Source organism: Podarcis liolepis (genome assembly GCF_965112155.1).
Source record: "Podarcis liolepis genome assembly, chromosome: 3".
Taxonomy (NCBI): domain Eukaryota; kingdom Metazoa; phylum Chordata; class Lepidosauria; order Squamata; family Lacertidae; genus Podarcis; species Podarcis liolepis.
This window is the reverse complement of record NC_139557.1, coordinates 77,408,121-77,423,276: the sequence shown is the minus strand read 5'-3', so window position 1 is coordinate 77,423,276 and position 15,156 is coordinate 77,408,121. Positions and strand designations below refer to the sequence as shown.

General features: G+C 41.5%; 1 protein-coding gene across 1 annotated transcript in view; it reads left to right on the top strand.

Moving 5' to 3' along the window:
• The window catches only part of PCNX2 (pecanex 2), a 123,161-nt gene that overhangs the window by 6,008 nt on the left and 101,997 nt on the right, over nt 1-15,156 (top strand). Inside the window, exons 6-9 of the mRNA XM_083496724.1 lie at nt 592-742; nt 848-993; nt 2,166-2,259; nt 11,704-11,836. Of these exons, the coding sequence (XP_083352850.1) occupies nt 592-742; nt 848-993; nt 2,166-2,259; nt 11,704-11,836 (524 nt within the window). The remainder of the gene's footprint in view (nt 1-591; nt 743-847; nt 994-2,165; nt 2,260-11,703; nt 11,837-15,156) is intronic.

The following is a 15,156-nucleotide window of genomic DNA, read 5'->3' as shown; positions in this document are numbered from 1 at the left end:
CCCCACTAAGCCCTGAATAAATACGCTTACACTTACGGTGTAAGTGAAATTCAAAAAGCAAAAAAATGAGGGGGATGTTTATTTATGTTAGCGTTGCCTACAGGTTCTAATCATGAGTCATTTTGCCACTGACACAAATTCATGGAAGCATGAAGGAAAAGATGGCAGGTGATTTTAACCCCTTATTTATATATATATATATATTATTATTATTATTACATCACTACCTATGTACATGGTGCTATATAGAATTTTATAAGCCAGGATTGGGGGACATTTTTTTTCTTTCAAAAGCCATGTTACTTTTCTCTTTCTCTCGGGCACCCGATTTCCCAACTGTTTTTCTCCCTCTTTCCCATTCACATGAAACTAATCTGAGGGTCACAGGTAACTCACCTGACATAAACAGATCCTTGCCCCAACCTGTTCTGAATACCATATGACTTTGAAAAATTGTCTGCCAGACTGTAGTTGTTTTCGTAGTTTGGGTGTCTCACTCCTCATCAAAAATACTCTTGCTCTCTCAAAAAGAGAAAGCATGAAAACAACACATTTCCAGTGTCTTGTATAAGTAGCCTTTCTATTTTTTAGATGGCTGCACAACAGAGAAAAAGGAAGAAACTCCAGAAATGGATAAAAACAGTGCACATGGATCTTCAAAGCAGGATAAGCCAGAGATGCAAACTCAAGACTCTGGTAGTATTAATCCAACTGCCCCAGAGCCTATCAAGTTCACTGCTCAGTAAGAAGTTTCTTCTCCTCATTGACTGTGTCTGAAATGATTCATATCAGTTGCTTACAGCGAGAATAATTAATTTCAGTGTCTCTATTTTGCTTTTGTGCCTAGTTACCAGAGCACCAGGCAAAGGCAGATCATTTACCGGGTTACTTCACAGCAAGATAGTTCCCTCTTGCAAGTCATAAGTGGGCCTGAGGCTTCTATGCAAGAAGAGATGTCTGTGGATGCAATGCATGTCTTCATAGATGAAAATGGTAAGCTCCGTAGAGAACTTAGGAGAAAGGGAGAGGTATCTATGAATAAGGTTGCTTTATTTTTTTACAAAATGCATTCAATATTTATTGGATTGTAGGATAGTTATATAAGTACCTGGGCATGAGATCCACAGCCTTGTATACAGAAGGGATTCATACTCTGGGTGGATCAGTTAGGTCACTGTATTCATAAGCCCCAAACATACACACAGACTCACTAAGCCAAGTGGATTCTAGAACTTGGGTCTTGTCCACACTGGAGTTTCCCAAGAGGGAATACCTACTGGTATGAATGGGAAAGACAGGAGTTGCTTCTCATATGCTATTTAAATGCAGGCAGGTGTGGGCATTCTAATTCAAATTGGGGGAAGGAAATGAATTAACAGCTGTATAACACTGAAATGTTGACAAACGCTCACTGCAAGTGGATTCCAGAGCTTCATTGACTTTGGTGGTTTCCCGGCCAAAGTCTAGATGAATTAGGGAGTAGCAGATTGAATAGAGCATCAAGGCATCACTCCTTCTTCTTCACCACAACAGACTCCCCCTTCCTTTTTCTCAGAACCTATAATGTCTATTGGAGTGGACAGAAGGTAGATCAGGATCTTCTGGTAGATCTCTGGATTTGAAGTACACAAGCAAAGATTTCTGTTTACTAATAACAACCACAAAATTACTTTCCTCCATCCTCCTCAATAATACTGCTAAAATGAGGAAAGTGAAGTGGGAAAGGATCGTGACCTCCATTTTGTTCTGGTCCTCCAAACAAATTCTGGGAATAATTTATTGGATGTGTATATCTTTTTCACCTGGCTATGGTTACTGGATCTTAGTAACAAAATAGATCCCACAAGCCTGAAATTGCCCCCCCTATAAATAAAATGGGAGGAAGCTGACTAGTGGGCAGCTGTGGCATGACTTGCGTCAAAGCATGCTTGCAGCCCAGAGTGTTTAAAAGACTCTGCTGCAGCCGTGGGTCATTGTAATGAAATTCCACCTTAAAGGAGTGTACAGGTCACTGGCAAAGATACCTTAGGGCAAGACCAGTGCTTCCAGCAGGAGGATTAATACACGTGTTCCCTTCCAGTTCTCTTATTTTACAGTCTTAAAATTCAGTGTGTGAACAAATAATTACACCACTGAACTGACGATGGCTTCTTCTTTTTTTAAAGGAGAAATTAGATCCTGTTACTTAAAGGCTGGCAGTCAAAAAGAAGGAAATATGCAAAATCCAGCCTCCAACTATGATTGTATTTCTCATGCTCAGTAAGTAAACTCTTCTATTAGAATGTATTAAGCTGTTCCTTTTCACATTCCCATGGGTTGTGAAAGAATTATGCAGTGAACCAAAAGGCAAAATGAGTACTTGAATGTGCTTTTTAAAATCATAGCATTTTACCCCATATTTTTATGGTATTTTATGATTAACTGTGCTTGCTTATATTGCTGTGCAGGGCAGGGCCTTGACGTTTTATATGAGTGGGAGGTTTATACAAATTATTATAAATAAATTATTAAATAAATAAATAAAAATGCCCTCAGGGCAATTTATGAAGACCTTAATAAAAGATAGTTCATGTTCTCAAGATTATAATCTAAAAGACATTGAACAGAAGGGAAAGGGTTTGGGAGAAGGAGAAAAGCAAGCCCAGGCACTTGTTATTTTTTGTGTACCTCTGCTTATTAGCACCTCTGGTTACGTATCCTTCGGGATACGCACGTGGCAAACCCAGAAGTATTTTTATGGGTTTCACTGCATGCACATACACAGAAGTGCTCTACCGCACCGCGTGCATGTGCAGAACAGGCACCTCCAGTTGCGAAAACCTCAGGATCTGACCGGAGCTCTGGAACAGATCCCATCCACAACCGGAGGTACCACTGTATTGTATATATAGGAGGAGTAAAGAAAGAAAGAAAGAACTGCATTTCATGATAAAGGTATATTCCAGTAGCTGTTTTCAGTTTTGCAGAACTGTATATTGGGAATATCATTTTTAGGAAATGAATGTAGAACATGGGGAGCCACATTACACCAAAGTAGGCAATTGGTCTGTCACTCTCAATACTGTCTATATTGTAGCCTATGTTTCCTGCGAAAATGGATGAATAGTTAAACCAGCTTTAACAAAGTAGACTTAAAACATGACTGTTTAAAGTGGTATGTTTGGATTTTTGAAACTTTCCCAAAAGAAGCTCAACAACTTTCTTTGCCTGATTCCCACCCCCCAAAAGAAAATATGGCAACCCTACAGTGTGTTTGGATCCTCAGTGATAATAATGTCTCCTCATCAACACACATGGTTTATTCAGTTATATATGTTAAATGCCTTTTCTATTCATATTGACTGAGAGAGGAGGGATGGGTCTTGCAGCATTCATTGTATGGAGGAATTGCAGGGCAAAAGAACCTGTTTCATAAGAACGTGAGAAGAGTCTTGCTGGGTCAAACCAAAGGCCTCCTTAGTATAGCTTCCTGTTCTTGCAGTGATCAACCAGATGTCTATGGGAAGCCAAGAAGTAGGACATGGACACAGCAACTCTCTCCCAACTCATGTTCCTCAGCAATTGGTATTCAGAGGCATATTGCCTCTGACTGTGATGTGGTTATGTAGGAAGATTTTCCACCAGCCTTTGCTCTGATAATTGGCTGGAGAAAATAATGCAGATTAGGTATATGAATTGAACAGCAGTGGCGTAGCGTGGGGGGTGCAGGGGGGGCCGGCCGCAACATCTGGGGGTTAGGGGCGCAAATCCACGGGTTAGGGGGCGCAAATTACTTGCCTTGCCCCCGGTGCTGACAACCCACACTACGCCACTGTTGAACAGCACCATCTTGTGTTTCCATAAATAATTATGCTCCTGCCAGTTCCTCACTCTTTTATTTGTTACACCCTCTTGATTTTCACCTGTCATTACAGGATGAAAATGACATATTTCAGGGCTATTTCTAGTTCCCTCAGTCTAGACAGAAGACATGTGGCCTCCTTGCTTACTTCCATGCAGGGCTGGCCTTAGACACATTTGTACCAGGTCACGCATAGAATGGGGTTGTGGCCACGCAAGCCAGAGGGAGGAAAAACTACTTTTATGATGGGACTGTTTAACTTCGCAAAAATATATATATTCTGCTGGCTTTATGTGTATGTCTGCCAGAAGTGAGAAAACTTGAGGCTGCTTTTTTGTCATGTTTGTATTCTGCCTTCCCTTGAAAGCAACTCAGGGTTGTGTAACTGTTATAGGGTGACTATTAAGATGTTGCTGTTATTGTCTTTACTACTACATAATGATTTATTTCTATGCTGCCCTTCCTCCCTGGGAGCCTGCAGCAGCCAACAAGATGGAAAAATGCCTTGCATACAGTAATAAACAACATCCTAAAATACATAAATATATGAAATATTTAAAATCAGAAAAACATACAAAAGTGATACCAAACTGTTGAAATCCCCACCAACGTTCATGTCTCCATTGGCCAGGCAAACAACAAGTATTCACATTGTTAATTTGTGCAAACATACTCATTGGGTAAATCAGATGAAAAGCCATTATTTAAATTGCAGGGGCAGCACATCCTGTTTTGTCATGTGACGTGAAACTGCCCTGCCCTGCCCTGCCGCTGGTGCTAACCCCCCCCCAGCTACGTGCTCCCTCCTACTCTGCCACTGCTGCACACCAAGCCACATCCACCACTAGTGGATTGGTGCCATATTCAGACAAGACCTTGCCAATTTTGGGTGAGATCTCATGGGGCAGGCAGGGCACTCACAGGCATGCAGCCTAGGGGGCTTCTGCCTCACCTTGCCTAATGGCTGGGCCGGCTCTGGTGAAATGCTCCCATAGCAGCTCAAAGTGGATGAGGATTTTCATTTGGATCAAGGGGTGTTCTGGTAGAAAAAACTTGTCAAAGGTCATAAAAAGTCAGTGTGATTATAATGGAAGAGGATAGAATGTTGTGCCATTACTTTCACTGCTTTTCAGTCTAACCTACCTCATTTTGTTGTTGTGAGGACAAAATGAGATAATCTTATGCATGCCATCCTGTCTCCTTGGAAAGAGGATGGGATACAAATGGGAGATAGCCGCAGCCATCTTGTCATTCTGTCTCCTGCTACCACAGTGGCCACATAGATGCATCTGATAATTCACAAGCAGGTCACGATGGACGCAGCTATTCTATGTTGTCGATCGGTGATATATGATAATCTGCTGGTGCTGCCTCTGACAGTGACAGCAATTGTACTTGAGCTTTCTTTACCAGGCAGACCTCCCAGTCTCTTCTTTTTTGCACACTTGCAGTCCTTACTTTGACTGGCCTTGTGACAACTTTATAATGTAAATTTCCCCATCATGCAGAGATAATTCATTTGAAAGCCTCGTGATTAATTTGTCGTGTTTGTTTTGAGGGCACGTTACTCTTTCCGGTAGAAGTCAAAGCCTACAGGCTACAAAGAATTAATTGCTGCAAAGAGAGATTCTCTGCAAGTGGCTAGGAGGAAGGTTAATTTTAAAACACTCTGCTAAAGCAAGTTCTTAAATACTGCAAAATACAAGTGTGTCTGGCCTCAGGCATGTGGAAGAGTTTCAGTCTAGTTGCTCTGTGCACTTGATTTGGATTCATTCCCCAAAGTAACTAGCTGCAGAATGCTCTGTACTGTACAAAGGCATCTGTCTGAATACCTTAACGGTATCAGAGATCTCCTGGGCAATTACATCCATATCTGACAGTTTTCAACATCACAATGCTCTCCAAACTCTCTGCAAATGTACTCTGCACTCCAGGCTTTTTTGCTGGAACAGAAGCAGACATTATTGTAAAGTTCTTTAGCACTGAATGGCATCAAAAAAGCAGGCTTCATTTCTCCCCAGCTACCAAGGTGATTTTAAATGACAGGGACATCCTTCAATTCTAGCAGTAAGCCGCCGATCCTTATTACTGATGCAGAGCGGATGCTGGCATTTGACAGGTTTCCACTGCTACGCAGCCACACACATTTTCACCAATACACAGTGAAACTCTGTGGGATTATGGGACATGGAGGTTTAATTATTAACGGCCAACTAGGTGCCTCCAGGAGACGTTCATTCACAGCATTTTTATTCTTAAAATACACTTCTACACTGCAATCCAATGCAGATACATTTCACTAATTTAATCAGGGTTTATTCCCAAAAAAGCATATACCGAATTATAGCTTCAGTACCTTTGACTGTTGCTTAAAATGTCTGTTCCTATGATGTAAAAAAAGGGGTAAAGGACCCCTGGATGGTTAAGTCCAGTCAAAGGCAACTATGGGGTTGTGACGCTCATCTTGCTTCCGTCCAAGGGAGCCGGAGTTTGTCCACAGACAGTTTTTCTGGGTCATGTGGCCAGCAGGACTAAATCACTTCTGGTGCAACAGGACACCGAAACCAGAACAGCGCACGGAAACGCCATTTACCTTCCCATCGGAGCAGTATCTATTTATCTACTTGCATTTCGTGCTTTCAAACTGCTAGGTTGGCAGGAGCCAGGACAGAGCAACAGGAGCTCACCCCATTGCGTGGATTTGAACCAGTGATCTTCTGATCAGCAAAGCCCAAGGGGCTGTGGTCTAAACCATCTTTTCCTATGATGTATCTGATCCAAAACTAGAGAGGAAGTAGGTGGAGCACATACAGCTCTGGGAGAGCAGGGACCACACATCTATCTCCAGTGTCGAGAAACTTTCCATGCACACAAAGGAGATGCTTGCTCAGTATGTTTCCTGCATTTGAAACAAATGGGGAAGGTACTGTGTCATTCTTTGTGTTTACTGGAACTGGAATTACAAATGGGCCAGAAGAGAACCCAGCCTAGCTTTCCACTTGATTTGTGGAAATGACCAGCCAACATCTTAGCCCTGCTCAGATCTGTAGATCTAGTTGCTTTTAAAGACACAGTAGATGTTGCTGGGCTTTTTAAAAAACAAACAAATTAGCAACCCTAACTATAACTGCTGTTTTTTAATAGATACCCCCTAGACACAGGAAACTCATGTCATTGGTTGTGCTACAAACGAGTCCTCAGTGAAAGTTCAGCATAGAAAACTGGCTTATACCAAGTGACAGCAGTGTTTCATCTTTTCCAGCAGCTCTCCAGGGTTCCAAACAGGAATCTTTTTCCATCCTTACCTGGAGAATCCAGGGATTGAACCTTCTGCATTCAAGCACGTGTACCAGCCCAGAGCTACATCATGATGAAATCTAAGCTGTGACATAAGACTATTTTATGTTGGATATCTCCTTATGTTGTAGGAAAGCTCCTTTTAGGCTTAGCATTTAAAGCTTCAGAGCTCTTCTAAAAACTCTTTCATTATTACTATGATAAACAGCCAGTTTTTCTTCCACATTTGTGATCAGCCAGTCTTCCTTTCTGGCTTAGTACTTTCGTGTGTCTCTTAGTATGGAAGTAAAAAATTCAGACAGCATTTATTCAAAAGTAATTGCTTAGAAACGATAAAGTAAAAAGAGTCTCCTTTCTGTAGTTAGTCTATCATGCCAAGATGATTTGAACTGTGTCCATTCTCTTCCCCTGCCCCCATGCCAATCAAAAAAACATATAATATATCCTATGTGGGATGTTCAGAGAAGGAGAAAAATGTTGCAGTTAGGTTTCATTGGCACTTGTTAATGTACTCAACAGCTGGCAATTTAGATCATGCCATAGAAGTCTACAGAAAAGGAAGAAAAGGGATGGGGGAAGCATTGCCACATGGTGGCAGCAAATGTCTTTCAAGGAGCGACTATCTCTGTAGTGATCTAAACTCAGGTGCATCATTTAGATTAGAAGGTCATAAGGGAGGGACATCAATCTTCTGAAGAAACAGGAGGGGTCTCTCGAGAAAACAGAATGGCAAGAATTGTTATCATCTTCCTAATCTTCATCTATCTTTTGAAGTATTTTTCAGAGAGTGCTAGTAAAGGTGATTGATATTATTTGGGGTACAATCCTGAACAATTGCAGTTAACAAAGATACGATTTAACAGCACTTGTAGATATGTGTGTCTGTATATATAAAATTTATTTACACCCCACCTTTTCCCCTAAAAAGACTCAGATAAAAATAAGAACTGTTAAAAACATGGGGGAAACAATCATTAAATTAAAACTGCACACAATTCTCACTATCCAAACTTTTGTCATATGAAAATTCACTTATCCAAACACAACGAATTAGTCCACAAACCTTGCTGTACACACTTGCAGATGCAGATATCCAAACAGCTGGACCTGCAATTAGTACTGTAAACAAATAAGTAGCCTTAACCAAGCCTTACTGTTTTGTGTTTTGCTGCTTTGCAGCAGCCATTTCACCAGAAACCATGGTGTGGGGGGAGAGATAAGATAAATAAGAGAGCATTTTTTCCTTCCTTGTTTGCCATTTGCAGAGTTTCAGGGGTTTTCCCAGGTTTTTTCATCATTTTATGGTCCAAATCCCATGACTAGAAATGCATTGGAAATTAGAATAAGTGACTTGTTATGGGAATGTTCGCCAAATGATTTGCTGAGAACGCGTTGTGTATAGATAGTAAGATCTGTGTTTAAATACATATTTTAAAAATCAATAAAAATCATAGCAGGCATATGCAGGTCCCATGTTAAGGGAGGCATCTCCCCACAAGATGGGATACCTCATTTCAGATGATGGGTGCCACCCTCAGCTTTTATATGTTTCTATTTAAAATGGTTGTTGTTGTTGTTATATCTGCTGTCCAATTAATCTGGGATCGGCACCTTTTAAAATCAATCCAAACACTTAAAAAAAATCAATTGAGTGAACGGACTAGTTCACTAAAGATTGGCTTCATGGTCTTGTGCAACAAGTGTCAACAGCACATTATTTTTACATTACTAACTGAATTATTAACTAAGCAGGTTTTTGACTGGCAGGACAGTCCAGTGCATGTCTGCTCAGAAGGAAGTCACATTGAATTCATTGGGGCTTAACTCTCAGCTAAGTTTGCAGCCTGAATGCTGAAAATTCCATGTTCCTGTTCCATTTGCAGCCTAATTAAGAGTTGGTAGAGATTTCTAGTACCCTCCTGCATATGGTTTCTTGGAATTAAAGCCGCATTGGTGCTTTAGACCCTAGCAAGTGTGTTTTGAATGGTAGCTTTAAAAACTTGTTTCTCCATTTCAGTAGAATGCCTTGTGCATGCTGCTTTTTTTCCTGTGTCTGAGGCCCTCAGTACTTGGATTAAAATACCAGTTGACACAGGTTTAGTTGTTTTGGTTCAAGCTACGTTCCCTGAAGCAACAGGATTTCCTGTGTACTGGTTATGGATACTCATGATGTACCTATAATGCAACAGATGCACTGGATTGCTTTCCTTACCAAATTAAGCTATGTACAAAATCACACCGTAAATGAATTAATTTCTAGAGTGTCAGTAGAGGGCACTGTATACCTTTTGCATAGGTCATGCATACATAACATGCCTGTCAAGCAGATTGGTAGTTGCTAATTTACCTTTCGAAATGCATTCATTATTCCATTGCAGATATTAATTGTCTGTGGTAGCTATTTACATAACACAGCAGATTTTTAGAAATATCAAACCTCTTTTTCAAGATCCTATATTTATGGTGTTATTTTTTTGGGTGCATTTTTTACTTACTATTTTATTATATATTTATATTTTAAATACATATAAAACACTAACAGTGTCTAGACTTCTTATTGTTTATGCACTGTAATCTGAGGTGGCACTTAAAATTAAAGTCAAGTGTGTGAATATTATAGCATTTGGGCTGAAGCGGCTTTAAACAAGACAGGAGTGAAAAAAAGGAACATGCCAAAACTAAGTTGAGCAAGCAAAGAAGCAGAGGGAATGTGGCACACCTCCATGATAGAGAATGTGCCTGGTGGATTGGGCATTCAGTGATTAGCAGAAACACATTCACCAAGTGGAGATCGAAAGGTAAAGTTAAAGGGACCCCTGACCATTAGGTCCAGTCGTGGCCGACTCTGGGGTTGCGGCACTCATCTCACTTTATTGGCTGAGGGAGCCGGCATACAGCTTCCAGGTCATGTGGCCAGCATAACTAAGCCGCTTCTGGCGAACCAGAGCAGTGCACAGAAACACCGTTTTACCTTCCCGCCGGAGCGGTACCTATTTATCTACTTGCACTTTGATGTGCTTTCAAACTGCTAGGTTGGCAGGAGCAGGGACCGAACAACGGGAGCTCACCCCATCACGGGGATTCAAACCGCCGACCTTCTGATCGGCAAGTCCTAGGCTCTGTGGTTTAACCCACAGCGCCACCCGCGTCCCAAGTGGAGTTCCAGTGCAAGTTAAAGATTAATGTCATGGATGGGGTGGATGCAGAGGAGCGGCTGGAGGCACCAGCCAAGGAACCCCCAAAGGAACTGCCAGAGATTGAAGGGTCTGAGCCAGGGTGGGATGACAATGAGTGGTCAGAGGTGGAAGGAGCAGACTGTCGGTGGTGGAAGCTGAAGAGGTAGCAGAGTTTAGTGAACAGGAAGAGAATATGGCAGAGCACTGTTCAGATGCCAAGACAGAAGCAGGGACTGGAGAGGAGTGAGGCCAGGAGGCAGAGAGGCTGGTTGCGGAAGATGCAGTCTCCCTCTCCTGCTGTGACCAGCTCTCCTCCTCCCAGCCTCCTAGAACACGCAGAAAAATGAAATGGGCAGAGCAGAGAAGGGTGAGTGGTGCGCAGGCACAGCCTGAGATTGCATGGGAAATGTTATGTATTCAGCGGTCTGTTTGCCTGAGCTTGAGTCTGGACTAAGGATTTTGAGCTCCTGTGTTCTGATTTGAAACATGATGTCCAATCACAGAACATTTCAGGATTTGGGCCTCTGCCATTGGCCCTTAAACTCTGAGTCGTGATTCGCAGCTTGGAAGTTTAGACAGCCAGTCACTTTGGGAGTGGGAGTGGCCCAGGCCTTCAGGAATGTATATAAGCAGTTGCTTTGCCCCGTTGTCCAGTTCTGTTAGTTCATTAAAGGTTCTTGCTGTTATCACTGTGTCTTGCCTCGTAGCAACCCACCTACAGTTCAGGAAAGACCCTGGAGATAAGGAGTGGGCACTGGGAAGGTGTCCTCACAATTGCTTCATCAAGGCAAAACTTCCTCGAAAGAGTTGCTGATGTCACTAGGCTGCGTCTTAAATCCCTCCTCAGTTGGTCCCTTATGGCTCAGGTTCATGGCTTGTATCCTCCAGAAGCCATACATTCGGTACTGTGGGCCTAATTCTGTATAACTTCCTGTTGAACTTCAGACCTTTCTGTGATTAATTTAATTGATTTAATCCACTGTGTGCTCTTTGTAATCTCACTGTACAATGCTTAGAAGCTCTGGTGATTAAGTGGTATATATATAGCTGGAATAAAATAAGCAAAATATATTCACCTCTGCAAAGAAAGCATTCCCCATTATTTATGACTACTGCATTGCCGTCATCCTTGTATATAAAGCCTCTCTAAACTATCTCTCTAGCTGAGGTTTCCTAGCCTTGCACAATGCTACTTCCAGACAGTGACCTCTAAGGTACTGAGTGGCCTAGGTTTTAATCGCTCTGCAGAAACTGGGGTGAGGTTTCATAAAACCATTTGGGGAGCTGCAGGTTGTACAAACACTCCCTCAATCTCCATAGTCTTTTCAGTGCCTTAATGGGGCACTCACTAAAAATTAATTCTAGTCCTTTATCTCCTTTTGTGTGCAGTGAAACCCATTTCAGCTCCTCTAGTACAACTACCTCAGAGAGCCAAGAAGCATCTTCTGATCATGGGCCAAGTGCGTTGCAACAGCAGCTGCTACTGATGGTGGCGCGAAGAACCCTTTCCGAAACCCAACGGGTACCGTGTAATATCTCAGTTCCTAACACTTCGTATAAATATGTCCCAGGGAAGGAGATTTCTTTTAAATGGGCCTTTTCTGTTATTGCTGGGATTAGGGTGACTTGTTTAATAATCCTGTAAATATTGATGTACATACTTGACAGTTATTTCAGGATGTTTGACTACTTTTGCATGCTTGTTCGGAAAAGATCCCATAAATGCTCCCAGCAGGGAAGGAAGGCATTCCTTACTGATGGGGTCAGAGCGAACCTTTTCTGAAACCCCCACTCTTGCTGATTGTCTGGATCAGGCTGATTATGTATTCATTGTATTAATATATTCATTTATTGTTCATTATCTCTTTAGTTAATCTCCTGATGAAGAGCTGTTTTGTCTTGAAATGTGTAAGGAGGGTTTGCCTTTGTGTAGGATACACTGAAGTGTATTTATAGGTGAAGCTTTTGTGGGTTTTTGGTTCAAGGTTTGTGAATTGGCAAATCTGATAGAACTATTGCTTCTGTAGGATAGCTTTTGGGATGACGGCTGTGTGAGTATAGGTGGGGAAATCTTATATAGTCGTACCTTTGTTTTCGAACAGAATGAGTTCCGGAAGTCCATTTGACTTCCAAAATGTTCGGAAACCAAGGCGCAGCTTCCAATTGGCTTCCGATTGTGCAGGCGTGCCAAAAACAACAGTGGAAGCTGCATTGGATGTTTGGCTTCCCAAAAAATGTTTGAAAAACGGAACACTCACTTCCAGGTTTTGATCATTTGGCAGCCGAAATGTACGAGTACCAAGGCATTAGACAACCAAGGTACGACTGTATATGTATGTGTGTACACACACACACACGTGTATTCCTGTGCTTCCTGGGGGTGGTATGCATCTGTTGGGGCTCTTGCACTTGGATCAGGAGTTTGATGGCCTGGGCCAACAGCCTAACCAAGTGGGCTACAGTGGGGGCTGGAATATTGGGGCAAATGGAGCACTTCTTCACCAGCTTCAGTCTGCCCTCGGTCAGCCCCTACCTTCCTGATTTCTCACTTGCAACAAGTCCAGGGGGTGGCCCTACCTGACAGATTCCTCTTCCCCAGTCTCAGCAAGGAGGAGGATGGGGACAAAAGTAGAATTAGTTGGCTCTACTGGCCATTGGCTCCAGTTCCACTTCCTGTGCCATTGTTTATGAAGCCAAAATGCCACCATCCATACACATGAGGAAGGTATCAGCAGACGTGTGGGAACTTCAAGGTCTGCAAAACCTTTGGAGGTGGGGAAACTCCTAAGGGGAGCAACAACAGGGAGAATCCACACTGTGGCATTTTCTTGCAGTTCCTACTAGTAAATAGTAAAAATTTGGCTTTCCGCCCTTGCCCATGTTGCCTCATGGTAGCAAGTATGTGCATGCAGAAAGTTTTCATTTAATTACTTCATGTGTTTTAATTCAGTTCAGCTTTTTTTTTGTTACAACTATAGGTCATCACAAATATAAAAAAGGGGAGATCTCCATTTATTAATGAATGAGATGAGAAGAAAAACAACAAAAAAAGACTCCATTTTACTTCAATGCATGCATTTCTCTTCTTCTTTTTTGGCGATCACTCATAGCCGAGTAACATTGTCTTCCATGAACACAGTCTTAAAAGTGAGTCCATAAGTGACTGTGGAAGCCAACTCCACACTTCCTTCCACAGTGGGGACATAGGTTTCCGGTTGGGAGTTGATCACAGTGTGGGTTTGCCAAACGTGCCTTTCTCTTAGCACATTTCTCCCTTTCATCTTGAGTTCAAGCATCTTCAAAGTCCATGGCACCTTTGGTAAAGGCTGTTCTCCAATTGGAGCACTCGCAAGCCAGTGCTTCCCAGTTGTCGGTGTTTATACTACATTTTTTAAGATTTGCCTTGAGAGAGTCTTTGAACCTCTTTTGTTGACCACCAGCATTACGCTTTCCATTTTAAGTTCAGAGTAAACATGACTCCACATTTTGTTGCAGTTCCCATAAGTAAATAGTAAAAATTTCACCCTAACATGGGGTTTCTATGCATAAGAGACATTATTACATGTTGATTTTTTTAAATTAGACCATATGCTTCAGATTGGCCAGAAACCTTCCAAAATCTGGCCAGAATAATCCTCATATAGGAGAAGGGGAGTTTTTCTTCACTAACTGATGGAGAAAGTTATTTTTCATCTTTCACATAAAGAACAATGTTGTTGACATTTTTTAAAAAAATAAAAAGGAAGTCAGAGCATATCCTTGCTTCCCCCTCCTATCAGCTGAAATAAATCCACTAAGAGCCCTTTACAAAGATAGTTTTCCCTTCAGGGAGGTGTTAGAACAAAGCATAGAAAAGAATCAGAAGGCATTGGTCAATATTGGTTCTGGATAGCTTGAGCCACAACAATGGTTTCAGAAGCAGCTTTCAAATTCACAGATACTGCAGATAATAACCCTTTCACGAGTTTTGAATGTTTATGTATTAGATGGCTCAGCATAAAGCAGTTGTGCAGAATGAAGAATCTGCTCCTAAATCTTTCTTGTTCTTCCATGAAGATGTTATTTTCTATTGTCCAGGCTTCAAGTTTAACTAACAGATACCTCACATATATTTTAGCAACAGTATCAAACTGATTGATTGGTCTATAATTCAGTGGTAAAGTTGTATCTTCTGTTTTATATATGGGAGTGGGTTTAATTCATTTCATTATTCATCAGTTTGCTTTTCATTTGTTTTCACAGCTGATACATAATTAGTTCATTCATTGTCATTATTCCCATTCACTATCATTTTCTACTGCCTTAAGTGAAACTTGGCTACATACTCTTCAGCTGCCTGTAACTTTTGTGTTTTACATTTTGAAAAACATAATGGTATTTTTTAGCCTCTTTCTAACTCTCCAAAGGATCAGACCTACCACATTCCAGAAAGATAGGACAAAGTGTACCCATGTTATAGGCAGTTTAAAAATGCACACCTTGTCACTAATGAGCTATGAATGAATTGAATGGGAAATGAATGGGGTTTTTAAAAATCAAAACTTATTCATTCAAAAGTCTACTCACTTTTTCATTAGAAACAAATTTTAAAAATGGGGCTTTTTCTGCCTGTTCCATTCCAGATTTTGGCTTTTGAACTCAAGGATTCTAGAGTACAGAACATCCTCACTAGGGTTTGTTTTAGGTCAACTTCTGGCCTTGTTAACTTGTATTATTCCATCTGAATGTCTTATTCTGATGTAATATAATACATGACTATAGCATTGTAGGAACCATACCATTGACGCAAGTATTACTTTGGAAGTCGTCGGCTGTTAGATTTGGGGCAGGGGCAGGATAGCA